We start from the raw sequence: 27,752 nt of genomic DNA, 5'->3' as shown, positions 1-27,752 counted from the left end.
GAGTCAAACACCTAGACCATCCTATCCACCAGATGCGGCCGCCCTTTGACCACAACAGGCGTCCTGCGGATGCGAGGCGGCCTCTCGAGCGACCCCTTCATGCTAACCACGATCTCTACAGGGCTTCGAGATATTCCTCGAGGTATGACGGGGGAGATCGCGGCGACCGTCGTTCCAGATCGCCTCGCGACCGCTCACCCGATCGGTACGAACGCGCATCCCAGTACAGTGATGGCGACCGCCGCCGATCATCCGCCGAGGCGCGCTCCAACACTTCAGCATTTACCAACAACAGAGATTCCTTTCGCGACAACCTACCCCGTGACCCGCCACGAGGGCCTAAGGCGCTTTTAGATCCTCCCAGTGGCCCCAGAGGCGGCGGCTATGCCGGTGATTTTAGAGGACGTGGCAGAGGTGGCCGTGGCCGCGGATGGGTTCGCGATGACAGCAGAGATCGCGGACGGGACCGCGATATCGATTTTAGAGACCGACGCGATGGGCCCTATCGGGACGAGAGAAGCCGCGAACGCGAACGGGACTGGGATCGACGGGATAGAGAGAGCTATCGAGGACGCCCACGCTCGCCTGGTAGAGGGCGCTCACCACCACAGCGAGATTTCCGCGACAGAGATCCTCCATTAGGCGTCGATGCCGAACGATCTAGGCGCGGCTCACGGGACGGCGGGCCACCTTCCGCTGGCTCGTCCAACTCTGACCCCCCTTTCGGCATGGGTCGAGGTGGTTTTAGAGGAGGTAGAGATCGAGGACGCGGAGGATGGGAGAGAGGCAGGGGAGGAAGGGCTGGTTTCTACGACGACCGCGATCGCTTCGGACCTCGCAGTCGCTCTCAGGAAGGGCGATGGGGCCGCGATAGAGACGACCGCGACCGTGGCGACCGGTGGGTTGATCCTGAAGTTCGCAGAGACCCTCGAGACGAACCTCGTGATCCCCGAGACCGCGAGTTGCTGAGACCAAAGGTCGATCGAGAACGAGACAGAGGCATGTCTTCCCAAGCACAATCGCCAAACACCAAAGACGTCTCTCCACCTCCGCTCGCCCCTTCAGCGCCAGCTTTCGGCACTGTTCCCAGTCGAAACGGCCCGGCCGACGGATCACCCGTCATTGGCGGCACCGGCAAACTTCCACCCACAGCCCCAAGAGCCTTCAACTCCGAACGACCCGTCTCTGCCGGACACGGTGGCGGAGGTAGCGGCGGAGATTTCCCGGCCCCCCCTACCGGTCCAGCAAAAATGAACCTGGTAGAGGGCAGCCCGCCTATCCCCTCTGGTCCTCGTGCCCAGCAACAGAAACAGCAACGGCCGTCGAGTAAGCAGTGGATAAATCCAGCACTGGGGAAGAAAGGCCCCCCCGAGTCGCCCAAGATTATGAGGTCGCAGAGTTTTGCGCAACAGCAACGCCCGGTACCCTTCCGTCATGAAAGCGTACCGGCAGAACAAGGCGACAACGACCGGCGTCCACGCAGTAGTGATGCGAAGGCCGACTCTCACAATTCCGCCAACGAAGGCTCGGTCAAGTCACTTAACCTTCCAGAACCTGGCGAAATTGTCATCAAATCCGAAAGAGACAGCTATTCTGCCAGAGGCTCCATGGATCGAGATATGGATCATCCAGATGATGCAAGGGACACTGTCATGGGAGGAACCGATAATCATGGGTACCAGGAGCGTCGGAACCCTCCACGGCGGGAAGAGAAGTTTGACACAGCCGACAAAGACGACAGCGATGAGGGCTTAGTGGACGAGGACGAGGAAGAGACGAAGGAACCGCCCAAGCCTACAAAGCCTACAAAGCCTACAAAGGTGAGCCGTATGTCTGTGCCGCGAGTTCGATTTCTTCTCCCGCCCCAGGAACCCTCGGCGCCAGTCTCCGAACAGACTTCCGAATCCGACGATGACGAAGATTACGGAGAATATTTCGCCATGGAAATCGCAAAGGAAGAGGCCGAGTTGCAGAAATTACAGGACGCGGCCGACAGTACTCCGGACAAAATTGTTGCTCGCTACGCCGCGGTCTCGCACGAAGCATTAGTAGCGCTTGTCACTGAGCCAGAGGGTCTTGTGGACATGCTTGGGCCGATCCCCGACGTCATCGAACCTCCGAAAGAAGCTACCCCGATTCAGTCACCGGTTGTGGAGCAGCGCGAAAAGACGCCTAAGATCTCGAGCCCTGTTCCGCAAGCCAAATCATCACCAAAGGAGCCTACTGTGGTACCCGAGCCAGTCTCAGTTGCTGTATTCGCGCCGAAGTCGGAGGAGCCCGAGGTTGAGAAGAAGCCCGAAGAGCCTCTCATCGAAAAGGAGACAGACAAGGAACCTGAGAAGGAAGCGGCGAAAGAAGCGGCGGTGACAGCGCCTAAAGTGACTGAGCAAGAACCCGAGAAGGAGCCAGATCCAGAACCAGTCGTTGAGAAGCCCGCTGAAAAGCCCGCCGATAAGCCCGCCGATAAGCCCCTGGAGCCAGTCGCTGAGAAAGTTGTCAACGATGCCGAGAAAGCCACAGACGGTTCCGCTGAGGACAAATCTGAGAAGCCTGCCGCAAAACTGGCTGAACCTGTTGTCGAAATGGCTCAAGAAGCGCCCATGGCCCCCGCCTCGGATGAGCCGCAGCCCAAGACAGAGGAAATGGATATCGACGAGCCTGCCTCGGTTCTATTGGCACCCTCTCTCCCTCAGTCATCCGAGCCAGCAAAGGATGTGGATGTTGCCATGGAAGACGCGTTTGAGCCCGAGAAAGCACCATTGGAGCCGGTGGTCGAACGCGAAGAACCCAGGGAGCCGGTCATGAACGGCCAACACCTGCTGCTCCAGCCGTCGAGTGTGCCGATGGAAACGATTGAAGGCGACAAGGGCCTGCCCAGCACGCCCTCTCAGATGGATGATGACGACGACAACTCCACGGAATCTGAGGACCCCGACGTGATGCTCATCGATAAGATCCGACAGTTCTCCACGACGCCCCCTCTCGACAGTTTACCCGACTACAGCTGCCGCCCTTGGAGCCGGGATCGGGATTTCTTACAGTCTCTCGAGTCGGATTCAATGGTCGACGACTTCATTCTGCAGCAGCTTGACAAGATCTCTCTGGAGAAGATGGCCGAACAAGGGGAGGCTCGCAAGGACTACGCCGAGAACTACATCAAGTACCTCGATTTTACAGTCTCGAGCGACCCGATCGCGGTCAAAAGCCGAGAAACTTTTATCAGCTGTTTGCCGACACCCGAGAAACATATTCCTATCCCCCCTCCCCCGGAACTAAAACCAGAAGGTAGGGGAGCTGGCAGAAGGTATGCGAGCGAACGAGACCTAGAGAGAGTTTTGCAAGCATCCATGAGGGAAGACGAAGAACGGAAAGAGAGGGAACAACGCGCCATGCAAGAGAAGTATCGCAGTGAGAAAGAAGCCGTCATTCCCGAGATGTACTGGAGGCAGGAGGATCGGGACAACGAATTTTTCAAGGACACCACCGGCTTCACGCCTGTGGAGAAGCTTGTGCCTGCCTGGCAGATCATGCCGCCAATCAACAACTTCACCCCCGAAGAAGCAGACCTTTTCGAGAAGAGATATCTCACAAACCCGAAGCAATGGGGTGTCGTCGCTGAGAACGTACCTAAGCGCAACTTTGGTACATGTATTCAGTACTACTATCTGATGAAGAAGGATCTCAACCTCAAGGAGAAGCTTAGAAAGCAACCCAAGCGTAGAAAGAAGGGCAGAGGTAAGACCCGCTCAAGCGCGCTTGTCTCGGAGCTGGGCAACGCCGAAAACGAGGGAGAGGAGAACCAAGAGAACGGCGAAAACGGAGAACGGAGACGTCCACGTCGTGCTGCGGCTCCGACATGGGGCTTCGAGCAACCGCCTACGGATTCCGACAATGCCACGCCAGCCGGCACGCCTGGCCGTCGGGGTGCCAAGGCTGATCCCGAAAAGGTCGACGGTAGGAAGCGTGGACGGAGGGCAGCCAAGGATAAGGAACTGAAGGCGCCCAAATCACAGCAGACTCTTGCAGCAGCACCCACACCCGCTACAGGCAAAGGAAGGTCTCGCTCGAACTCTAGAGTTCAGAACACTGAGTTCCAGCCGCCTCCGCCTGTGCCTATGGAGAATCGTCTGCCCTCGCAATTCGAGGTTCCGGTTACCGGCGTTCAGCCTCCTCTGATTCCAAGTCAGCAACAACAACAACAACAACAACAACAACCCGCCCTGGTTGTCCAGGAGCGCCCTGTTCCCATCACCCCTTCACCGATATCCGAAGTCATGGCGCCTCCATCACTACGGCCCGAGCCACCACCACCTCCCGCGCAACCGACCGTCGCGACTTTCGATATTGCTCAGCCACAACCCGAGCGTCGTGCCCCCAGTCAGGCGTCTAGCTACTGGAGTGTGTCTGAAGCAAATGATTTCCCTGGGCTACTCAAGTCGTTTGGTACTGACTGGGTAGCAATTGCGGGCCATATGGGTTCGAAGACAGCTGTCATGGTCAAGAACTACTTCGTCAGACAGAGAGACCAGGGCAAGACTGAGTGGGAGCAATTCGCTGCCGAGGCTGACGCGAAACGAAGCAGAGGTGAGAAGCTACCGGATCCACCACCGCCCACTGTCGGTGGACGCAAGAAATACGATTCCACGCCTGGGGCTTCGTCACATCGGCCCCTTGCTTCCGCGCCTGCCACTCCCGCCCCGACGACTGCATCCGAACCGCCGAGCGAACCTCCTGTGACAAAGGTCGAGCCCCCCGTCCAACAACCTGGAGCACCACCCTTTGGTCGCTTTGCGATGCCGATCACCCCGGCACCACCGACGCCGGCAGCGCAACAGCAGCAGCAGCAGCAGCAACCGCAACCGCAACCGCAACCGCAACCGCCGCAGCCCCTTGCTCAAGCTCCCCCTGCCGTGGTTGCCACCCAGGCCCCTCCCCCAAGCTCCTCAACAGGCGCCAGTGCCTGCTCAGCAACAACCAGCCGCCCAGCCGGTATCACAATCAGGGTCGCCTGTTGCTCGTCCACCCCGAGCACCTCCTCAGCAGGTCTTTGGCTTCCAGGAGAGGGAACGAGAGTCGACCCAACCCCCTCAACCGGTCAGGATCTCACAAAAGCCTCCTGCAGCCCCAGTTACCGAGCCCACTCAGCAGCGGCCTTTGGCTGCCGCACAACCTGTGCAGTCTGTGCAGCCTGACCCGTTGGTCGACCGACAGCAGGCCGAGAGGCGACGCGAGATGGAGAGACAAGCCATTGAGCAGCAGCAACAAATTGAGAGACAGCAGTTGGAGAGACAACAGCTTGAGCGCCAGCGCATAGAGCAACAGCAGGTCGAGCGGCAGCAACTGGAAAGGCAGCAAATTGAGAGACAACAAATCGAGAGGCAACAAATGGAGCGTCAACAGATTGAGAGGCAGCAGATCGAGCGTCAGCAGATTGAGCGCCAGCGCATTGAGCAACAACAGTTTGAGCGCCAACAGCTCGAGAGAGAAGCTATCGAAAGGCAGCAGATCGAGCGACAACAAATCGAGAGGCAGCAGATTGAACGCCAGCAAGCTGAGCGACAACAGATGGAGAGGCAACAGATGGAAAGACAGAAGATCGAGGCACAAGCCAAGGAACACCTACGCCCGACCGAACGCACTCGCCTCAAGCAGGAGCCTGAGATGACACCGCCGCAGCATCATTACGAGCCATTCTCTTATGGTCAGCAACCAGTGCGGAACGTGCCGCCTCCTCGATCTGAACCACCTGTGGCAAGACAGCCTGCCGAGCCGCCGCGGGCAACGGCTACCCCAGTTCCGCAAGGCTACGGCCAGCCTATGCCTCAGCCAGGTGGACGACTCTTGGGTGATCCTCAGCCATCTGTCTCAACACCCCCTGGCCAGAGGCCCATTGCAGCTCAACGACCTATGCCCGCCCACATGGACTCATACGGCACTCCTCCTCAGCAGCAACAGCCGCCGCCAGCAGCCGCCGCGCCCCCGCCTCGCTCGTCAGCTTCGGAGAACCGGAGATCCAACATCATGTCGTTGCTCAACGATGACCCACCAGCAGCCGCCGCTGCTGCCGCTCCTACACCCCCGCCTCAACCCAAGCGTGTTAATGACATGGCTCAAATCAAGCCGTCCCCGACGCCGCCACCACAAAGCATGTCTAGAGGACCTGTTGCCGCGCCGGCGCCGACTCCCCTACGGCCAGAGCGGGAGCCTCCTCAGGCGGCCTATCCCTATGGCCGGAATGCTCCCTCAGCGTCTGCGATGCCTCCTCTGAAGCCGACTTACACCGCCTCGCCCCAATCGCAGCACATGAGCGCCCCGAGGTCAGCCATTGCATCTCCTCACGATGCGGCGCAAGCCGTCGAACGGGACTACTACCGCCACCAGTATCACCAGCCTCCAGCGACGAACTCTCCTCAGGTAGCGCAGCCTTATCCGCCGCAGCCCCAGTCTCGTGATCCTCGCGATCCGCGTGACCCCATGGACCCAAGAGATCCTTATCAGCCTCAGACTGCATACCCTGCGTATGGTGCACCTGCTTCCCACGCTGGCTCGCCACCGCCTCAGTATGCCGTGCATCAGTCGGCCTCCAGACGCGAAACGCTCCCTCCGCAAGGCAGGGAATCGGCATGGCCTCCTGCGCCCCAGGGACACGCCATGGGCCAGCCGCAACCGCCACAGCAACAGTCTTCTTGGCCACAGGCGTCACATGCGCAGCCGGCTAAGCAGCCTCAGCAGGCACCTCCTCCTCAGAATTGGGCCTCTCCGCATATGTCGGCGCAAAAGGCACCTCCTGCGGGCTCGGCCATGCCGCAACAATCATGGGCTTCCGGACCGCCTCAACAGCAACAACAGCTGCCGCCGGGACACCACATGTCGATGCGAGACGAGAGAGGCTCGGCCATGTATGGTCAGATCCCACCTCAGCACCAGCACCCAATGCAAGGGCGCTACCCACCCGTCTCAAGGGCACCAGAGCAGATGCCACCTCAAGGTCAGCAGGCGTATCCGCCGCGGTACGCATCAACGCCCGCGCCTAGAGATCCCCGGGACCAGATGCCACCCCGGAGCTACACGCCCGTAGGATACGATTCTCGTGGCCCGCCTCCGGGGCCTTACCCTCCGGATCCTAGAGAGATGCAGATGCGTGAGATGAGCCGCGACCCCCGAGATCCCAGAGATCCTCGGGAGATACAACACCAGGAGATGCTCCAGCGCGGTCAACTGCGCCCACAGGATGGCTACGGGAGACAACCTGATCGATACGGCCGATAGAGGGCGTATATGACTCCACTTTATCAAGCATGTACCAAAGACAAAGAACCAGTAAAAAAAAATCTTAACTACGGGGGGGATGATTGGTGTATGGTGTGTTATTTTATGGTCTAGATTAGAGACCGGAAGCCACAAGGAAACGTAGATGCAGGAAAGGTAGGGAGGAAGGGGCGGACGTGTATCCATAGTGTTTCAACGCATAAAGCAGAAGACTCTTTTACTTCAATGGGAATTTCATTCATTCAAAATGCTTCTTACCTTGGTCGTTACATAATCGCATTCCGCCTAACTTGATATCGCCGCTGCTGGTCCCTGTCGATCGAGGATTCGAGTAACACCTGTGGGGAGTCAAGGATGAAATCTACGTTCACTCAGAGTGCATGGGGTGCTCTTTAAATCATCATCCAACCTCCCGAGTTGCTTGTCTCTTGACGTCTCTTGACATCTCTTATTCGTAGGTAATATGTACAACTTCAAACAAAAAGGTTCTCTCTCCTTGGCAACTCAACACACACATTGCCTCCCCGTCCAAGCTTCGTCGTCTCATAATATTCACATCCATCCAAACGTGCTTCGCCAAAATGCACAAGTAGCCCGAATTTACCGGCTCTTTCAAAGTGTTTCTTCAGCCGGAAGACCCTGCCAACGCCTTTGCCGTGCCGTGATGACGCCATGTCCTGTCGAATTACCGCAGGGCCGTGTAAACGCCGACAGCCAGGCCCCTTGGTTGTGACACGAGAAACCCAACCATTGAGGGGTATTCGTTTCCTCCCAAAAACTCGTGCCCTCCGTCCAAGAACGTTTGCATGGCGCAGGATCGGCCGCCGCCGCATCAGTCTCGTCTCCTTTTTGGCCTCCTCCCATCCATTATGCAGGCTCTTCAACTCCGACAGTTGCGCCGACTCAGTGAACCTCGTCGCGGGGCCACAGCTTTGCAAAATCTGTGACTGGCAAGTGGAAGCAAGTATGCAACCAACCGACCCTGCCAGATATAAGCTCGCTGTTACGGGGTAGATCGCTAGCCCTCTCAACTGGCTGGTCTCGTACCCCGCAGCCCGACGCCAAGATTTCCGCCACGCAATTCATACAATTACTCCGTACGATCCCGGTGGTTCGTTCATTCAATCAGCGGTTTCTTCTGCCCTCCCACCAGACATAGTCCCAATGTCTTGAGAGACTCTCGGTCGTTCGCTAAAACAATCGCCCGTGCAGGGAGCATAGGGTTATTGGGGTCGACATGCGAGGCGTCTTTTGCGGCCTGTTCGATGGCGTCCATTTCCTCTTTACACGCTTGCTGGTCCATTGGACAAATAACCAGCGGCTGCCTGACGGTCAAATCTCTGGTCGATCCTAGCTGCGCCTAGTGGAGTCTGTAAGCATAGGCAAGTCATCGCAAAGTCTGTTAAACGTACCTTGACAGTCAAGTAAAATTCAATCTTGTACAAGGTTGAGCTCGTCGTGAATGAAGTAACTTCATAGAGCGGAAACGCCGGTTTTCCTCTGCGAATGATGCCGTCCGGATCGCGCAAGTCCTTGGAGGGAAACACCAAGCCCAAATTTGTTGCATATCCAGCCTCGGGCATTTTTGTGTTGACCAACTGCGTATTCTTGGCTACTTTATTGATCTTCTTCGTAGGCTCGTCGCCTTCCGGGTTGTACGTAATTTCCTCCTCGATGGTGACGGTGATCTTCTGAATCGTAACCTTCAACGCTTTCTTCATCCAGTCGGGATTGGGTACTAGTTTTATATAGACCGTTATCGGGTCTAGCGGGCCGTAGCTCCATTTGGGAACCGAGATGCCCAGTGTCACAACGCTTGCGTCGCTGACTTGCCTCGACTCTGGCTTGTTGTACATGCCAAAGGTCGACAAGGTGTCGTATCGCTGTAGTGGTATAGGAAAGGAGTATTTATTCTGGAGGGTGTGTCCTTGTTGCACGGTAACAACAAGCTCATAGTACGTCTCGGCCGTTCGGCTGGGGAGTTGCAATGATGCCGGAGGTATTCGTCGGTTCGTTTCTTCGCCACCTCTTCCAAACGGGATGAACAGGACGAACGGCAGATCCATCGCAATGACGCTCTCAGCATCCTTCCCAGATTGACATCTGAACAGCAGCAGCTCTTTGCCGACTACGTCCGTCGTTTCCCTTCTCGGGGTTCCCAGGTGCCTCTTTGCAACATTCTCGGCGGCGGGGTGTATCGTTTCTCTCCGTTGTAGACAAATGCGCACTAGCGAAACGGAAACGGGCATGGAATAGCCCTGTGATGGACGGATCTCGACTTTGCCTTCGATTCGAGGCTATATTGCAAGCAAGAAAACGTGTCAGCAAACGGCGCGCAAAGGGTAATTTGACCACATCAGCCTCCCCGACGTCATCACAGAGGGTCCCACGTACTAGCGTCGCAGAAATGCCCGGGTAGCCGACCAAGAAGCTGCTGTTGGGCGGACCAGAAACCCTCACGAAGGCGGCCATACTGGCTGGGTCGCCAGAGTTTCCAGGATGTGTCTCTCGTCGGCGTGGAAGTGGTAAGGGCGTTGGGCGGATGACAGAGGTGAGGTTCTCATGTGTGTCGGTGGGCGGCAGTCGTGCTTCCTAGGCGCTGTGCGCGTTGCCGCCTGGTGGGTGTGGGGTCCAGACAGTTGAGTCCAAGCTATCGGGGACGTGCAACAGCAAGAGCAGAGCGCAAGGCCAAGCGGCGGCATTACATGAACGGATCGCAGTTGGCCGGTAGCCTGGGGTTTGGCTTCGTCGGGTCGGGCGCTGTGGGGAGTACTGCTAGTAGTGCGCGTTCCAGCGTCGAGATGGGCGTTGATGAGAGTTGGCGCAAAGTCAGGTCGGAGGGATTGGAGAAAGCGGCGCCCTGTTCCGGAGTCTGGAGATGTGACCGGCGGGCGGTTGTTGGAGAGAGTGCGAAATGGGGGGATGGAAGAGAAGAAGAATCGAGAGCAGTGACCAGCAGAAACAAGACCTCAGCCCAAGCCACAAGGTCGCGCGACTTGTGTACCTTAGCAAGGTGAAGCAGCTAAACAGGGTACCTAGATTCTGAGTGGGTGCAGCTGGGCTGATGCAGCTTATTCTCGCTTCTGCATCGATTTTCCCAAGGCAAGCAAAAGCAGCAGCAGCAGCGGTCGCAACGGTAGCAGCAGCACACGAGGCTCGTTCGGTCAAATCGGGCTAGTGAAGCTGAGGGATGAGTGGTGGATTGCGAATATAGTCGTGCAAGTGGCACACTGAGCTTGGCGAGTTGAGGGTGGAGGGAGAAGAGACCACAGCTTTCTCGAGGTAAGGTATCTGTACTCAAACGTATTGGATCCGTACAGACGTAGTAGACCTGGAGGCTTATTGTTGGTTGAGGGGCCCGATGTGGCGGGGGGCTATGCGGGTAGAGATGGGCACTGCACACGGCCCTTGATCTGTCTATGCCAACTTTGTTTTGCTGATCCGCCGTTGTTTCCGCTGTCTCGTTGTCTCGTGCCCTTTCTTCCTTTCTTCTCTTCGTTGTTCGTCTCTTCCTCGGAGTGTGAGAGGTGTTTGGGGAGTACACTCAGCTTCCCTAGTGCACAAATGCACGTCGAGATAGGTGTAAGATGGCAAGTCCCCTGTTAGTTTTCGTACAGTACTGACTGACTGCTATGCTGAGTTTTGCACTGCAATGGATCAGGCTCCGAAGGCGGTAGGTAGTTTGCGCTCTGTGTGGGATTCGCTTCACTCTCCCCTGGTGTGTTGATGTTTGTAGTGATTGGGCAGTCTGCTGCTCAGCCGCTGAGCTGTGGGCTGTCTACTAGGGGGGAGCAGCGGAGAGATGAGAGGATCTGTACATGGGGTGTACTTGGGGGCTTCGTGGTGGTACTGCCTCTTCCTTTGAGCCACACTTGAGATGAGTGTGTCTGTGGGAGTATGGGACTTGTGAGACAGAGCCCGGTGTCCAAGTTGGAGGGCCAGTCGTCGTGATGGCTTGCGTGTCGGATAACGGTGTCTGAGCGGGAATCTGGGGAGATGTTTTGGTTTGGATCGGTTCCTTGACCAACAGGTGTCCAACGACGGAGGGAACGGGAGCCAGCATTGCGTCTTCCCTCACGCCCATCGAAGCTTTCTGGATCATCTGTTTTGATTCGACTCAGATTAGCGGCTGGGACCAGGAAGAGGTTCTCACAACAGAAGTAAGTAGACTTGGGGGGAAGATACCTACCTAAGGTACTTGGAGGGGGTAGGGGGGCCCAGGACCAGGGAACAATTGCTGGGACGATTGGCGCACTAGGAAGGTGCGGGGAATGCCTCCAACACGATTGCAGTGTAAGTTCTAACTCTAAGGTGCCTTACCCTGACGGCCTGTGAGAAGAGCCTTGGCAGTTATCTGGGTAAGAGCGAGGGACAGAATGTGAAAGTGGGAAGCAGATGGCTCCTTCCTGTATCCATACCAGGTGCTTGGGATTGGGCCGTGTTAGCTGCAATTGCACTGGACATCGAATTTGTATTCTCCCACGTTTGGTAACAGAGGACTTCCTCGGTCAACCGACTACCCTACAGCATTGACCAACCCAAAGCCGTAGGTATTCCACCCTCAGTCGCGTCTTATTCACCAACTCACAAGTTCCCATCTTGACGCGCACATGCTATTTCCTACTCAACGAGGGAAGAAGACTTCTCTTGTCAACTTGCCAAAGTGCTTGCTGACAGGCAACGTTATGATCCGAGTAAGCACTTGTATCAACGTGGAGATTAACAGCCGCGGTGGTGTTTCAACCTTTTCATGACGCGACTCGCATGCCACGTACAGCGACAGAATCTGTTCAACATTTTCGTGCTCTATTTTCGGATTACCGGTATTCGTCTGCCGCAGCTTCATCTCTCTATCGATCTCTTCCGGTCTAGGCAATAGAATCTCGGTCTGTACATAAGCTGTTCATCAAGTTGGTCTATCCATATTATCCGTATAGCTCTTCAGCTCACCCACCCTTGAAGGCTACCTTGGGAATGGCTCCATGGTCCCTGGAAATTTGGGGGCACTGAAGCTTCGCCATGCCCTGCACAGCCCTGGGCACCCCGGACTTACGAACAGCCTCAAAAGGTGTAGGGTCCATAAGAGCGGAGAGCAGGGGTGAGCTTCCCAAAAGCTGCCCGCCCGCCCCCGGGTTCCAATCACAGACGAGACCGGGCCTCGGCATTGATCCGAGTTTCGAACTTCAAGACCTTACTTGCTGACTCTGTCCCGGACCTCAGGCCCGGGCTGTCAGAACACCTTAATAATCATCAGACTGAATCTGCGGCACGGGCTCACGGTGCGTCATCTCGGGTCTGGACATGGGACGGACGGACGAGGTTTTTGGCGTGATGAGGTACTTCAGGCTTCTCAGGCAGGTGTGGGTCGAAATGCGCGAGCCATCCGCCCCGAGACCTTAATCCCGCCGTCACGTGCTTGGCTGGAAGTCCCATCTGAAGTCCCTTATGTAAGGCAAGTTGTCACCGCCATCTTATCGCCTATTTCCGGTCTGATTACGTATTCGTACCTCACCTTCTTCAACTTCAATCCCGGGTCGGTATTGAATCTGTCCGCATCCTACGCAATGATGCCCACAATTGCGGACTCGGGGTGTTATGTAATGCGGACCTGTGTCCGCACAACCGCCCGCTGGTAACTTGCAGCCAAGTTGACAGAGTCTAGCTATCCAACTCTTTGACCGTTAAGGACGCAACAATGACTATGGTTACCAGGCTCAGCAAACGGAGAGCTAGGAAGTATCGCCCTCGATAAACCCGTTTGAGCGGTGCTCAACGATGCTACTACTCCCAAATCATGAGCAATGAGCCACGGTGAACCTCTCATTCTCTAGGAGACAAAACCTACAACTACTTCTGGTGCATCAATGGCGCAATCCCACCGGTAACTTGAAAGAAGGTGGGAGGGGATCGATGCCACTAAACTTTAATTCTAAAATCCAGAGACTCCCCTAACAAATGCGGCTTTAAGTCCATTAGCTCCAGACATTCCGCATCTCATGCGGTCAGTGCGGCCGCATCGGCCGCATCCCCACGAGACATCGTCATGTAACTAACTTCAAGACATGGGCTTGACGAAGTAAATAAATACTGAACGAAATCTCCAAATATCTCAAATTGCAATCATCACCGCCATCAATCATATTAGCAGTAACACACAGAAGGATCAGAACCTCCAAAGACAACCAACTTCACACTCACGAAGGAGACGTACAAGTCCACAGCTACAAATCACACAAACACCCCCTTCTCTCTCTTTCTCTAAAAAAAAGCAACCATGTCCATCCTCGCACCCTACGCCGAACAACACAAGGACACCTCCGGTCCCAACGATAGCCGCCCCACGGGAGTCCAAATCGTTCAAGATCAAGGCCTCGTCGGAAAATGGACCGATAAGGTCGTCATCGTCACCGGCTGCTCCCCCGGCGGCCTCGGTCCGGAAACCGCTAGAGCCTTCCACGTCGCTGGCGCCGACGTCTACATCACTGTCCGCGACGTTGCCAAGGGCGAGGAGGTCGCCAAGGATATCCTCTCGGATGGCAAGCCCGGCAAGGTCGAGGTCATCAAGTTGGACTTGGGATCTCTTGAGAGCGTGAGAGAGGGCGCCAAGGCGTTCTTGGCGAAGTCTGACAAGTTGAATGTAATCGTGAATAATGCTGGTATGTGCTATCTTGAGGGAGCGGTGAAAAAAGGGTCTTGACGTGAGCTAATATGATGACCAGGAGTTATGGCCTGTCCCAAGGGAAAGACGGTAGACGGATTCGAGACCCAGTTCGGCACAAACCACCTCGGTAAGCACTTCAATCCATAAGACCAACAGAGAGGACTTCAATCCCACTAACACTGAAATTCCAGGCCACTTCCTCCTCTTCCAGCTCTTGAAGCCAACTCTCCTCGCATCTTCAACACCAACCTTCAACTCCCGCGTCATCTCCGTCTCCTCCTCGGGCCACCGCGGCGGCCGCATCCAATTCGAAGACTTCAACTTTGACCACACGGTAGAGTACCACCCCTGGGCGGGCTACGGCCAAGCCAAGCTCGCAAACATCCTCTTCGCCAACGAGCTCGACCGCCGCTACGGCGCCCGCGGCCTCCACGCCCTCAGCCTCATGCCGGGCGGCATCGAGACGCCCCTCCAGCGCCACCAGCCTGAGATCACCGAGATGATCAAGGACCCGGCGGTCCACAAGGTCATGAAGAGCCCCGCGCAGGGGGCGGCCACCTCCGTCTGGGCTGCCGTTGCCAAGGAGTGGGAGGGCAAGGGCGGCAAGTATCTCGAGGATTGTGCCGAGGCGGAGGCGATGAAGCCTGATGCTGGAATGCTTGCCCCAGGATATGCGCCGGCGGCGTTTGATCCTGAGGCGGAGAAGAAGTTGTGGGTTGAGAGTTTGAAGATGGTTGGGCTTGAGGATGATCAGTGATTTTTGACCCAGGAAAGGGGGATTATTTGTGATGATGTTGATGATTTGAAAAAGAAGTAGCATGCGTATGTCGCTTATAGAATTTTGAAATTTCCACTCTATAATTCGCGCTGCCGTCGAGAATCTTGAAACTTCCAGGATAAAGTTACGTGAATTATGTCAAAGGCTGCACCCCTTGAGACAGTGGAGTTTACTTCAAGGATTGAAGCTAGAGTTCCGCTCTCACACTGAGGGCTTGACTTTGAGGGGAAATTAGAGGGTTGCTTCTGCTCCTCATGAGCTTCATTGTTGCTTCATTGGATGGCAGAAAGGCTTCCGCGAAACTGTCGTGATAGGGATAGCAACAGTGCTCGAACAGATTAAGGCCCTCTCTCGAGCGCCAACTGTCCGACTTGCCGTCGGCTCTCCTGCCAGAACGGCCCCGGTGGTCACTACCCAAGCCGGCGCGGGTCCGGTCCTCTTTGCCCCGAGAGGTTATATTCCCTTCGCAACAGTAGCATCTTCATGGCAAATGTCCTCTGGCCTAGTCATTCCCCTTGGATCTTCGTCATGGTGTTTGATATCCTTTTCATCCTCCCTAGCCATCTACTTCCATGGCGTCACCACTTTCCTTCTCCATCAAGTCTATCCTCCTAAGGATACTTTCCTTCCATATCCTATAGTCCCTGCGCTTCTTCTCGCTCAAAAAGTCATATCGCTCCAGAAACATCGTGTCCGCCCCGCGTACAGGCGCCTTGTACGCGCTGGCATTCTCCCCTGTTCGGCCGTGGCTATCATCAATCACATGGCCTGCCTCAATCACATCTCCCAAACTACGATACCAATCGGCATCCAACCAGCCCCGTTCCGAGACCTCCTTCACCGCAGCGTCAAACTCCTTGCTTTTTACGGGCGCCCACCCCTCCCACGCCTCGTCCTCGTCCAACCCACGCATATCAACCTCCTCCCTCGCCTTGGCCAGAAGCTCCAGCACCTGCTTCCGCGCGGGGACGTAGTTTTCCCGATCCACGTCCTCACCCGTGGCCAGCTTCCGGACCTGCTGCGCCACAAAGAAATACACGGCGCCGCACAACGCGGCCAGATTCTCCCGCACCCAGGCGTCGCGCGTCCGCAGCCCGCCGGGAACGACGACGTACTCCATGCCGGCCAGCATCGTCGGCGCCAGGTGCTTCTGGTTGGTCTCCCTGCACATGAGGCGGATCGTCGGCTGGATCCAAAAGTGGAGGCCCGACTTGTCGGACGGGTAGGCGACTTTACCTGTGGATTTCGTCGGGGTGTTGGGCACGCTGCCGTTTGCTGCCGCGTTACCGCCGGTTCGAAACTGCGCAAGGGATCTGTCCTTTGTCGGGGTCGGGCGGTGCGGTGTCCTGACGGGGGAGTCGACGCCGTGGCGTTGCCTGTTACGCGGTGTGCCGTTCTTGCCTGGGGTGCGGTTGAGGGCTGTGTTGGGGAGGATGTTGTCGAGGTGGCTGTAGAGGCGCTTGTAGATTCGAGGGGGAATTGGGGGCCGTGGTTCGATTGGGGGGAGATCTAGGGTGATTTTGAGTCTGATAGAGTGCATGTGTCAGTATCTCCGTCGAGGAGAAGGGGGTTGTGCTTGGGTGAAAGCTTACCTGTCACAGGCGATGTGAGCGCATGCGTATAACCGCCCGATTTCTTCGTCTGCTTTTAATGTGCTTGCTCGGTGTCTTGATTGTGCTAGTAAGGATCCCGCGAGTTCTACCAAGGAGGGCGGCAGAGCTGAGCCGTGAGTCGGCATCAGCGAGAGGAGTGTTTGCTCTATAGATCGATTCATTGTGGAGAGCGAGGTTGTGTGGGTTGATGAACTTTTGGCGCAAGACGCGTCGAGACGCGTAGGAGCTGAATATCAGCTCTAAGACTCTTGGCGCGTTGCTGTATGCGCGGCTGGCTCAATTGATGTTCGTTACGTTTCTCTTTGCTTCCTATGCTGAATAGCAGGGTCGGAGTCAGTCGTCAAGGTCAAGTGTCAAGCTGGAGAGCCAAAAATGGTTCGGGAGTTGAGGTGGTGTTGAGAATGGGTTTGTTGCGTCACCGAGGCACCCAAGCTTAATTGGCACGCCGCGACCCCGGGTCTAGAATGTTTAAGCCCCCGCGGGCCCCTGTCAATCGCCGATCTGTGCGTCTGCCGCTCCCTAAAGGCTAAGGGACGGAAGTGTGGGAGTGTGGGAGTGTGTGAGGCTCCGAGGCAATCCCCTGAATTGGCCATGGCGGAACGCCACCTGTTCCTGTGAATATTCCCATTCCCCCGTTCCTGGTTCTCCGTTCCCCATTCCAGTCCACGGCATTCTCCTTAGCAATCCGACACCGCAAAGTTCCCTCCTTGGCCTAGCTTTTTTTCAGCCTTTTAATTACTGAACCTTGGTTTAAGTTAGGTACTTAGATATCGTACCCATCGATCTGCCCCCCCAAAGCTTTGTGGCTCTTTGTTCAACTTCATCGGCGCCTAGCTCCCATTGTGTACCCCATTCAAGAGTGTCTGACCTTTTGTCTACAATTGTTACACGTGTCGTCAACGATCAGCAAACTTGCGACTCCATCTTGAAAATCCAGAAAACAGCCCCCCAATCCGACAAGCACCTCCAGCAATAATACCCACAATGCACGCCGTATACCTCGCTGCTCTGGCACTCGCCAGCCGCGCTCTCGCCCATGGCGGCGGCGATCACAGCCAGAAACCCATTGTCGATGAAAACGCCGACTGGATGACGAAGCACATGGCCGGTATGCAAACATGATAGAATCCCAGAGATATCCGAAACAATAGATGCGCGACTGGTTTGGCTGACTGACAATTCTTCCGTCTCTTTATAGAGGAGCACCACATGGAAGGCTGGGATTCGGCCTCCTTCTTCACCCTGCACGACTACAACAGCGACGGCGTCTGGCAAGGCGACGAGATCCTCCGCACATACGGCCTCTTTGACGAGACGAATCACCACGTCTCCGAGGAGAAGCGCTTCGATATCCTCCACAACCTCATGGAGCTGCTCGACACGAACCACGACGGCAACGTCAACCGCTCCGAGTGGGACGCCTTCATCGCCAGCGGCAAGACGCTGCCTGACGTCGGCATGGGTCCGGGACACCACGGCGACGACGAGTACGAGTACGAGATTCACCACTGGGAGAAGTAAGTCACTTGCTACAGTTTCAAACAACGGAGACGGAAGAATGAGGAGCTGACGGCAACTCGCCCCATCTAGGTACCATGACGAAAACACCAAGCTCGAAGACCTGACGCACCCCGAAGATATCGAACATTTCAAGAAGCATGAGGCGATGGAGGATGCGCAGGATAGGCAAGAGCAGCTTGACCACATGGCCGTGGTGGAGGAGAACATCCCACAAAAGTTCCGTCGGTCATAGCCGCTTCGGATCCTCCTGGGCCGGGGCCGAAACCGATGATGACGGGGATTGATAGTTATATAAGGCAGGACAGGATTATGACGACGTCGACGAGAAAGAGAGATTCATGAAATGATCATGTAACACTACTAGATCTTGTAATATGTACATCAAAGACGCAGTGCCATACATCGGGCGCGTACGTCTTGACTAATTCGACATACTCGACCGTCGCGGCTCGCCCACCGCCGTTTGCCGTTCCCGCCCAACCGTCGTAAAGGCGTTGGATCTGTGCGCGCCGCGATTCAATCTCGTGGACGCCGACGTTCTCGTGGAGATGGAGCCAGCAGTCGTTCTCGCACGGCGCGGCGATATCCCATGCCGGTTGCCACGTTGGCTCGCTGGTGGGGAGGAGACCGCCGTTGACGTGCAGGATGTCGACTGCCGTGCCCGACGCGCGCATGTCTGCTATCCTGGGGCCGGCTTGTTGGTTGTCCTGGAGGAAGATTGTGATTTGCTCGTCGCCTGTGAGGAGTTGTGCGGCTGGTAGAGATAGGTCTTTTCCTTGTGTGACTTTGACTCGCCAGCCGTTGGCAACGGCACCGCGGCGAAGTGCTTCAACGCTCCATGGGTTGAGTTCCCAGCAGAGAACCTTCAGTCCGAGCTTGGCGTAGGAAAACGTGAAGTAACCGATGCCTGCGTACATGTCTACCGCCCAATAGTTCTTGAGAGCAGATGCTTGCACTTGACGGCGAGCAAACGTGGTGTCTGGACCGGCTTGGCTGTGAAAGTCGAGGAGGCGCGTCTTCTCTTTGATGTTACCCCGGCTGAACATGGTCCATCGAGGAGCCCATGTTTGATGTATGCCGTTCTGCTTAGTCGACACCCAGAAAGCTCCCTCGAAATCTTTAGGCGAGGGGTTGGCGGGGTTATTGGAGGGGCCAAAGTCGCCATGGAGGATCTTGAGCCCGCTTGGTGTTCGCAGGATGTTCTCACTCTTTTCTACAGGTAGACTCTCCGAGTCTGTGTCTGTTTGTAGAGGGATTCCTTCATTGACGGCGAGATGCGTCAGGGTTGTTGAGCCGGTCTTGGAGACGTCTCTAAGAATTGCCTCCCACAGGCGATGGATCTCATCCTTGCTAATATCTGGGTGGCTAAGAATAGTTGGCCATGAGCCCTTATTGAAACTTCCGCTGGGAAGTAACAGCATGGGCTCATAGACTGTGAATCGTTTGGGTGTGTGCTGGTTGAGGAGAGTCTCGAGCTCGTCTTGGCTTTGCCATGGTTGAGTTTGTGGGGGGAGTGAGATGAGCCAGGCTCTGGTGGCTGCGGATATTGGATTTTCAGGCTTGGGTTTTTTACCTCGCGGTTTCTCCTTCCGATCGGCCATCACAGCTATGACTTATGGTTGGGAAATGTGGGAAGTGAAGTGAGTATACTCTTGAACGTCGGAGATTGTATAATCCTTCACTGATTGCAGGATGCGACCAAATTCTTTGGTGTTGCGTTTCTGTTGGTGCATTAGACTACTTTACAGGGGTCACAACGGCTGCCACCTTGAGGACCGCTAAGAGTAAGTGCTTTGGGAGTGGGGTGCCACCAACCAAATAACCCAAAATCAGCGTACCATACGTTAGGACTCACTTACTCTGCTTTCTCATCGTCACCTTCACTTTTCCTTCCAACCCAAGTTCTTGAGGAGCTCAGTAAGAGGATGGACGCCTCAATCTTGCCAGCGCATTTGAGCTATCTTAATGATGCTGCCCATCTCCTCAGGGCGTCGGCCCCCGAGACCTCGGCGTACCTGATGAGCCACCACAACGAGCTCATGTTCATCAACGACGTGGAGCAAAACGACGTTCAACGACAACACGTCTGCGGCGCCTGCGGTCACATCATGGTCCCCGGCCAGGGCACTACGCTCAAGCTCGGTACCGAAAAGCCCTTGAAGAGGAAGAGACGCAATGTCAAGACTCGAGCATCGAAGACGAAGCTCGAACCCCAGCAGCGGTCTGGCACGCGAAAGCTTTTCAGCTGTGGAAAGTGCAGCCGCACCACCAAGATTTCGTTCCCTGCGCCGCCACCAGCCGTGAGACGCCGGGCCAAAGTTGAGCAGCGGTCCGCGGCGAAGACACAACAAGCTACTGTGGCTGAGGCAGCTAAACCGGCCACGTCCAACTCTAGTAGCAAGAAGCGTGCGAAGAACCGCAAGGCCGGGCTGCAGGCTCTTCTTAGCCAAGCCAAGACCTCTTCCTTGGGGGCCAGGAATCTGAGTCTTGCTGACTTTGGACGGCTGGGTTAAAAAAACAAAAAAAAAAAAGGCTCTCTCTAGCATGCGCTTTGTAAAGCTCACTACATCCGGCTTCTTAGCTAAGATACGGCGTCTAGCTCCGTGGTCCTCTGTCGGTGGCGGCCATGACAAACCAGCGAGCGGGCGGGCTATTCTCGGGAATATTCTCGAAGGTTTCCTGCCTTGGGAGGAACCCGGGGACCCGCTCAATGACACACATCGGTGCCCGGCCTGCAGGGCCTGCAGCTACGATTGCCCCTCCAAAAATTTCGAGACCCCGCCATCGCCATCCCACCGAGTCAACCTTGGATCCCCCGCGACTCCGATAACAAAAACCCGACAACGAGGCCCCTTCGTCGCGCGATGAAGAGAAAGTACGACAGTTCCCAAGAAGCACCTACCAACAATAAATCATTCGCCATGGCCGCTCCCGATTCCAAGACAACTCCCAACGAGTTCTTCCAGGCCATCGGCTCCAAGGTCGATGGCGACGATGACCAGAAGGTTGTCGAGGAGATTGAGTCTCTCTGCATGAACTGCGGAAAGAATGTAAGCATGCGCTTCCTCCCAACTGTTTGCTTGTCTTACTAACTTAGTGTCAAGGGAAACACCAGACTGCTCCTGACCTCGATCCCCTACTTCCGCGAAATCATCATCATGTCATTTGCCTGCGAAGAGTGCGGCTTCGCCAACAGTGAAGTTCAGCCTGCAGGCTCCATCCAGCCCAAGGGAACACACTACGAGCTCCGCCTGACTGCGATGGAGGACTTTGCGCGCCAGGTTGTCAAGTCTGACACGGCGACTGTCAAGTTTATCGAGCTCGACCTCGAGGTGCCCGCCGGCAAGGGCCAGCTTACAAATGTGGAGGGTCTCCTCAGCACAATCATCAACGACCTCGACTTTGGACAGGAGGCGCGCAAGGAGCAGATGCCCGAGGTCTACCCCAAGATTGCCGAGATCATCGAAAAGGGCCGCGCCATGCTCGACGGCAGCTCTTTCCCCTTCCGCGTTACCGTCGACGACCCCGCCGGCAACTCTTTCATCACACCCGACTTGAAGGACGGTGTTGGCAAGTGGGAGAAGCACGAGTACCTCCGCAGCGCCGAGCAGAACGAGGCCCTGGGCATCTCCGCCGCACAGGCCGACGAGCTGGCCGCCGCCGCCAACCCAGGCTTGACCGCCGAGGGCGACATCATCCCCAACGAAGTTTACAGTTTCCCCGCCAGCTGCCCGGGTTGCATGCACTCATGCACAACACACATGAAGATGGTTGACATTCCCCACTTCAAGCAGGTCGTCCTCATGTCGACCGTCTGCGACGAGTGCGGCTACCGCTCCAACGACGTCAAGACCGGTGGTGAAATCCCCGAAAAGGGAGAAAAGATCATCATCAAGGTCAATGGCCAGATTGATCTCGCCCGTGATATCCTCAAGTCCGAGACTTGCGCGCTCGAGTGTCCCGAGCTCAACCTGTCAGTCAACCCAGGCACCCTTGGCGGTCGCTTCACGACCATCGAGGGTCTCCTGACCCAGGTCCGCGATGACCTGAAGAGCCAGATCTTCCAAGCCGACGGCGGCTCCGGCGGTGACTCTCTCGACCCTGCGGAGAAGTCCAAATGGACCGTCTTCTTTGACGGTCTCGACGAGGCCATCAGCGGCAACAGCGAGTTCACCGTCATCCTCACCGATCCCCTCGCCAGCAGTTTCGTCCAGCCGCTCGTCGACCCTCCCGCGCCTGACCCATCCATTCAGCGCGAGTACTATGACCGCACACACGACGAGGAGGAGGAGCTTGGACTGAACGACATGAAGGTGGAGGGTTATGAGGAGGACGCTGCCAAGGAGGCTGAGGAGAGGGAAGCGGCCAAGAAGATGGCTGATCTCGATAAACTTCTGGACGCCAACATGGGCAAGAGCTCATAGGACGTGGTGCTCGAGGGGGGAAACGAAATGAGTGGTATGATGCATTTGGATTTCAAGTGAGGAAGGGATAAAGGCGGTCGCAAGGATTGATAAAAAGAAGCATATGATGATGATACCTACGCATAGACGGGTTATTGAAAAGTTTTTGAAGCCTTGAAATCATCTGACGCGTTGTGTGATTCTCTCTCCGTGTGTCAATTCTTTTTGGTGAGTGTCCACACAAGATGCGCTGGCGACGTACGGCCGGCAATATCCGATGTCGTCCGATGATGCTTGTTGTCTCTATATATATATATATATATATATATACATATCGCCTGGGAAGTAGGGAAGGACCCCATCGACCCGGCGATGAGGAACAGTGTCTCTGTAGGAAGTTGGTTGATTGACATTATTGGTGCTGATGAATGGTTCTTGCTGAGGACTGTTTGCTTCTATTCGCCCCTACTGCTGCAAACTTCATACAACACCTCACCCGTCATCCTGAGCAAGATCTTGTTCAATACGAGCCGTCTACCCAACGATCGGAGGGCAATGCAAAGAGGAGGTTTAGGGATAGAGACTGAACCTGAATGTGAGCAGACACGAATTTCCCTTGCACCTCCGACCAGATTGGCGTGTGTATCGTGTCGAAGATTACACCAACCAAAGAAGGAAAGAAAAGGCTCTATCTTGTTGCTGCCAGCAAGGAATCACAGTCTGCAATATAGCTATATACTAACGCGTCGTGCCTGCGCGAATGGATCTATTGCTATTAATCAAGCTATTGTTGACGTACACCCGACCGCGAGAATCTTTGATAACAGAGAGCATCAGATACGGAATTTCAGTAACATCATGTTCGGTACGCAGCAAGCAGGGTCAGATGGTTACGGAACAATGGGAGATACGGAGAAGAAGAAAAAAAAAAGAAACGATAGAATTTGACTCGAACCCGTAGCCTCTGTAGGGAAAAAAAACAAGCTATCCATGGTATTATGTATGACCGTGAGCCAACATACGATAGAATTGCACCGCTTGGCCATCGACTACAACGGACGGTGCTTGTTGAGAGCTGTTCCGTCTTTGGTGCCTATAGAGGATCGGATGAGAACCGTCTAGAGGCGTGTCGGCTTGAGGAACATACGATGCAGGGTGCTAAGTATACTCCAGCATCAATCGCTGAATACTCGGGAAGTTTGATGTAAAGACTGAAGAATGTAGATGTGTTCGCACTTGGTACGGAGGTGTACTATACCGCCCGAGTTCAGTTTCCAGCACAAGCAGATTTCAGGTGGTTCACTCCCTCGAGCTTCAGGTTCTGCTTGGCATATGTTGATGAAAAGGTCGTTGGCGTTGGTTTTCATGAGGTTTGAGAGATAAGGGAATTTGGATTGGGAAAGATGTATCGATGTCAATGTATCTTCTCAGCCTCACTGGCCATCGGGATCGCTGTGTATAGGATACAGCTTTCAAGGGCATGGCGTCTTCAATGGGCATATCTTACACCAGGAGCTCGGAGAAACTACCTCTAATCATGAATCTGGCTGGAGAGATCGGCCACAGGGGACACGGTCATCGTCAGAATGCTCTACCAGCCTCATAGATTACTGCTTGAAGTTACCTGGTTTCGTGGCCCGTTACTCTGAGGTAATATCTCTGCCATACACATCCTTAAGGGCTGACTTTTCCTCGCCATGTATGTGGATGTGACAATGTTGCGCCGACACGGTCTCGGCATTGTGACATGGTCGCAACACCATGCTGGTGAAGCTGAGGCTGGCTGCCCTTTGCCCGTGGCTAGAATCCATATACGCGCTTGAGTTTGTGTAGCCTTGCAGCTGGTATTCAGTCTTTCTCTGAGCGTAACGTTAGTTTCCTTTAAGAAAGGCGATGAGATTGTCCGTAGATCAGCCCACCAAGTCTCTATTTCTCTAACCAGCACTGCCTCTTTCTATAGCAATACCCTCATTGGTAAGCCTATCGCTGCTCTTGCTATTGTCATTCCTAGTCGTTCTCACTAGTATATTCTCTATATGATATGCTGAAGGAAGTCAAGTAAGACAAAGCATCTTGTAGAGGGATCCTTTGCTTGTGGTGGGCGATTTTGATTCGGAAACCTGGCACGCACTATATGTGAACGCCACCGGACCTACCCAGGAGCTCGAAGATGAGCAAGAGAAGTGCCTCGAGGCCCTGTTGTCTGAGGCACTGCTGTCTGAGAAGGCTACGAGCTAAGATAGACCATCGAGCTGAAGAGGCTTTTGAGGATCATCAAGGTACGCCGAGCAAGATGTTCCAAGATTGGGTTGGCTCCATTGGCATCTTCATTCTTGCAATTACGTGTAACTTCACTATTGGTGGCCTTTCCTGGTTGGGGACAGACCTGGCGTATCAACATACCTGCGACGATAGAGTCACAAGCGCTGCCTCTTCAACACCACAAAAGCCGCAAAGCAGCAAGGGGACGCGTTTAAGACAAGTTAAATCTTTCGTCTTCTTGGGCAACTGTAAGTTGCCCGCACCTGAATCGGAGTTGCTTGCGCTGGCCGCACAGTACCTTGACGCATTAGAGTACTCGAGCATAAGCTGCACTCATCTGCTGAGATATGCGCAGACAACAATATGATGATAACCAGTAAGACTTCCGACGATTTCCCGTCTCATTCTACCCGATCCGCAGCAGCTGGAATGGCCACATGGCTTTGCACTCGGGAACAGTGGGTGGGCAGCTAACCATATCTCAGGTCTAGGTTCGTCGATGCATAAAGTAACCCAGCCACCCCAAGAACCAGGTCGTGTCAAACAAAGATGTGCAGTTACAGGTGAGAAAGACAAAGTAGAATCAATGAAAAGAGGCACGATCGCAAAAAGGTCCGCAAAATCTCACCACATGTTGAGATCCTAAGAAGGCAAAAGTATATCTTGATAGAGACGAGATTCGAACTCGCGCGGTTTCCCACTGGTGAAGGAGAACGATTACGTAAGCCTAAAACCAGCGCCTTAACCACTCGGCCACTCTACCTGATCTTATTTGATGATCCTTGTGATCAGAAGCGCGTCTATGTTGGCTGGGGAGCAGTTTATGATGCGGATGGCTGAGTTCGGACGGTGAGGCGGGGGCTGGTGGGGTTTGCTGACCGTGGGAGCATTATGATAGATGCGCTAGTCCCAATATGGTATCGTGCTTATGGGGCCAGTAAAAGGTGTCACTTGTTTTGTTTCTCGAAAGCATTGTTTATGCACACATGGTTGTTCACAAGTGTGACAGAGAGTGTGTTACCACCCACCAAGTAAGTCACCACTTTCAAGAAAACAACTGGTTCATGTCAAGAGTGCAAGCAGCCGTATCTACAGGGAGAAGAGACATTCAAGAGTCCTAGGTTTCAGTGAGATGTGATCCTGCTGTGGTGGATGTGTTATGCATGCATGGATTATGCCAGCCACGTTCAGCCACACCCTACCAAGAGTAGTTCTCCATAAACAGCATCTTCAGTTGCACCGACAGCTCACAGCACAATTCACGTCTAGTGGACCAGCTAGTCTGGGCATATTTGCGATTCCGTAATGTTGGCTCTGGTACCTTGAGAGATTTGGGTTTTTCAGACACCCGCAAGGTGCCACACAAGGTTTTCGGAATCTTCTCCAGCTTATTACCTCTCCGCAACAATGCGGTGTTGTCATTCGGCACGATCCTTTAGCTTGAAGAAACCCCCAGATTAGAGTGTTGGCGGCCGAGCCCAAGATCCGGTGCTCTCCCAGGTAGCCTGGCCTAGCATCGCATACACAACTGAGGCAAGAGTCATGTTCAGGTCATGAGCATTATGCAGGCCACGAATATCCTTAGAATTCTGTGATAGCGTCGCGTTGCGATTTCACTTCTGCATTCTTTGCTGATATGGCAGACTTCGGGCCGGTTGTTCTGCAATGTGGCGCGGAGCCGTGGTACTCGGCCCCGAGTGGGGCCATGATGGATTGGCCAATCATACCGTAGTACGTTGGTAAAAGCGGGACAGCGGCTGAAAGCTCACCGGTCTCGTCCGCTTCACGGATGCGCAAGTCAACTGTTCCCACAGCATTGAATCCTAGAGTCATCAAGGACTTTCGGATTCCCTTATACGTTCGCTCATCCAAAGAACATTTTGGCCGCACATGTACACCTCAAGCTGATGTGCCTTATCATCCGGCGCTTGTTTGCCTACGATACCCATCTGACTTTCCATTGTGACTGGTTTACGAGCGGTTTGATGCTGTTTACCTTAGGTAGGTACCCAAAAGGGCGTCTCAGTCGCTTCGCTTCAGAGCGCATCCTCCCTCTCGGCGTAAAGTCGTAGGTGAGGCATGTAGCAATGGTACTGCACCTTGCCTTCGGCCTCGTTCATCGAACAGACTGAAAGCAGTCGGGTAGATTCATTATCCCTGCGCACCCAAAAACCATCGTCCACAGGAGAGGACTCGAACCATTGTCAGTTAGCATTGCTTGATCCCACATCATTGCCTGCGGTCTATCTCAGGCGCCGTATTTCTAATCCCTAATCACGCATTCCCGGGACATCTCTTCATCTTGTCCCTTCAGTTTCGGCTATATCGCTATTATTCAAGCTCATCCGCAGATTGTCTTGACTTATCGTAACCATTCTTTCTTGCTTTGTCTCTGGTGCTCTTGTTTTTCTTGATCCTCAACGACTCTGATCCAGCCAGGCCAATGAAGCGGGGCTCCAAGAGGGCGGCATCGGTGTCTATGATGAGTCTTGCATTGAGAGTCGGGTTGGGGATTATCTTGGTGTTTGATCATTATGCCTATAGTTAGAGTGGTTGATTTTTTGTATCGCCTTCTGAGTTCGACCCGTCCTAGGTATATTTCGAGACAAGAGGCCGGCGGGTGCAGTAGAGTTTATAATAAACCATTCGGACTAATACTAGCTATTGTAAGTATTAAAACAGTATGTTAATATCGTAGAGATAGCTCTAATATTACGTCTAAGTTATATATACTTAATAAAATATAAAGTATAACTATTTAAATAAGACTACTATTTTATTATTATCCTTATTGTACTTATTTTCTTTATTATTTTTTACTATTCTTGTTATCTTTACTACCCTTATTATCTTTATTATCCCTCTTATCCTTATTATCCCCGCTATTTATATTATCTTTACTGTCCCTACCTTATTATCCTTGCTATCCTTGTTATCTTTATTATCCTTATTATCCTTATTATCCTTACTGTCCCTGCTGTCCCTGCTGTCCCTGCTGTCCCTGCTGTCCCTGCTGTCCCTACTGTCCCTGCTGTCCCTGCTGTCCCTGCTGTTCCTGCTGTCCCTGCTGTCCCTGCTGTCCCTGCTGTTCCTGCTGTCCCTGCTATTCTTGTTGTCCCTGCTATCTCTCTCGTTTTTATTATTTTTATTATTTTTAATATCCCGAGCCTTTTTTTATATATACGGAAAGGTATAAGAGACTAACGATAGGTAGTTTTAGGAATAAGGCTAAAAGTATTAAGGAT

At 54.4% G+C, this 27,752-nt stretch overlaps 8 protein-coding genes and 1 non-coding gene across 9 annotated transcripts; 5 read left to right on the top strand and 4 right to left on the bottom strand.

Moving 5' to 3' along the window:
- Window positions 1-32: 32 nt before the first annotated feature.
- Window positions 33-7,269, top strand: N0V96_001610 (uncharacterized protein; the record flags this gene model as incomplete). Its single annotated transcript, XM_065756272.1, has 2 exons — window positions 33-4,913; window positions 4,951-7,269. 2 exons carry the CDS (start codon window positions 33-35, stop codon window positions 7,267-7,269), a joined length of 7,200 nt encoding a protein of 2,399 aa, XP_065615512.1.
- A 1,117-nt stretch (window positions 7,270-8,386) lies between these two features.
- N0V96_001609 (uncharacterized protein) lies at window positions 8,387-9,741 on the bottom strand (the record flags this gene model as incomplete). The annotated part of the gene is made up of 3 exons (XM_053194194.1): window positions 8,387-8,629; window positions 8,682-9,566; window positions 9,664-9,741. 3 exons carry the CDS (start codon window positions 9,739-9,741, stop codon window positions 8,387-8,389), a joined length of 1,206 nt encoding a protein of 401 aa, XP_053048391.1.
- A 3,802-nt stretch (window positions 9,742-13,543) lies between these two features.
- On the top strand, window positions 13,544-14,687 carry N0V96_001608 (uncharacterized protein; the record flags this gene model as incomplete). The annotated part of the gene is made up of 3 exons (XM_053194193.2): window positions 13,544-13,925; window positions 13,989-14,057; window positions 14,122-14,687. 3 exons carry the CDS (start codon window positions 13,544-13,546, stop codon window positions 14,685-14,687), a joined length of 1,017 nt encoding a protein of 338 aa, XP_053048390.1.
- A 577-nt stretch (window positions 14,688-15,264) lies between these two features.
- N0V96_001607 (uncharacterized protein) lies at window positions 15,265-16,248 on the bottom strand (the record flags this gene model as incomplete). Its single annotated transcript, XM_053194192.2, has 1 exon — window positions 15,265-16,248. The coding sequence occupies one exon, from the start codon at window positions 16,246-16,248 to the stop codon at window positions 15,265-15,267; it is 984 nt and encodes a 327-aa protein (XP_053048389.2).
- A 1,057-nt stretch (window positions 16,249-17,305) lies between these two features.
- On the top strand, window positions 17,306-18,074 carry N0V96_001606 (uncharacterized protein; the record flags this gene model as incomplete). Its single annotated transcript, XM_053194191.2, has 3 exons — window positions 17,306-17,429; window positions 17,520-17,838; window positions 17,912-18,074. 3 exons carry the CDS (start codon window positions 17,306-17,308, stop codon window positions 18,072-18,074), a joined length of 606 nt encoding a protein of 201 aa, XP_053048388.2.
- A 115-nt stretch (window positions 18,075-18,189) lies between these two features.
- Window positions 18,190-19,263, bottom strand: TRM12 (S-adenosylmethionine-dependent methyltransferase; the record flags this gene model as incomplete). The annotated part of the gene is made up of 1 exon (XM_053194190.2): window positions 18,190-19,263. One exon carries the CDS (start codon window positions 19,261-19,263, stop codon window positions 18,190-18,192), a length of 1,074 nt encoding a protein of 357 aa, XP_053048387.2.
- A 504-nt stretch (window positions 19,264-19,767) lies between these two features.
- N0V96_001604 (uncharacterized protein) lies at window positions 19,768-20,355 on the top strand (the record flags this gene model as incomplete). The annotated part of the gene is made up of 1 exon (XM_053194189.1): window positions 19,768-20,355. One exon carries the CDS (start codon window positions 19,768-19,770, stop codon window positions 20,353-20,355), a length of 588 nt encoding a protein of 195 aa, XP_053048386.1.
- A 408-nt stretch (window positions 20,356-20,763) lies between these two features.
- Window positions 20,764-22,266, top strand: ZPR1 (nucleolar zinc-finger protein; the record flags this gene model as incomplete). Its single annotated transcript, XM_053194188.1, has 2 exons — window positions 20,764-20,892; window positions 20,947-22,266. The coding sequence occupies 2 exons, from the start codon at window positions 20,764-20,766 to the stop codon at window positions 22,264-22,266; spliced, it is 1,449 nt and encodes a 482-aa protein (XP_053048385.1).
- A 2,905-nt stretch (window positions 22,267-25,171) lies between these two features.
- N0V96_001602 lies at window positions 25,172-25,270 on the bottom strand. The gene has a single exon. It is a non-coding gene; the product is annotated as a tRNA-Leu (tRNA).
- Between the last annotated feature and the right edge of the window lie 2,482 nt (window positions 25,271-27,752).

This window comes from Colletotrichum fioriniae (genome assembly GCF_027942845.1).
Source record: "Colletotrichum fioriniae strain IMI 355084 chromosome Unknown scaffold_1, whole genome shotgun sequence".
Taxonomy (NCBI): domain Eukaryota; kingdom Fungi; phylum Ascomycota; class Sordariomycetes; order Glomerellales; family Glomerellaceae; genus Colletotrichum; species Colletotrichum fioriniae.
This window is presented reverse-complemented; position numbering and strand designations above follow the sequence as displayed.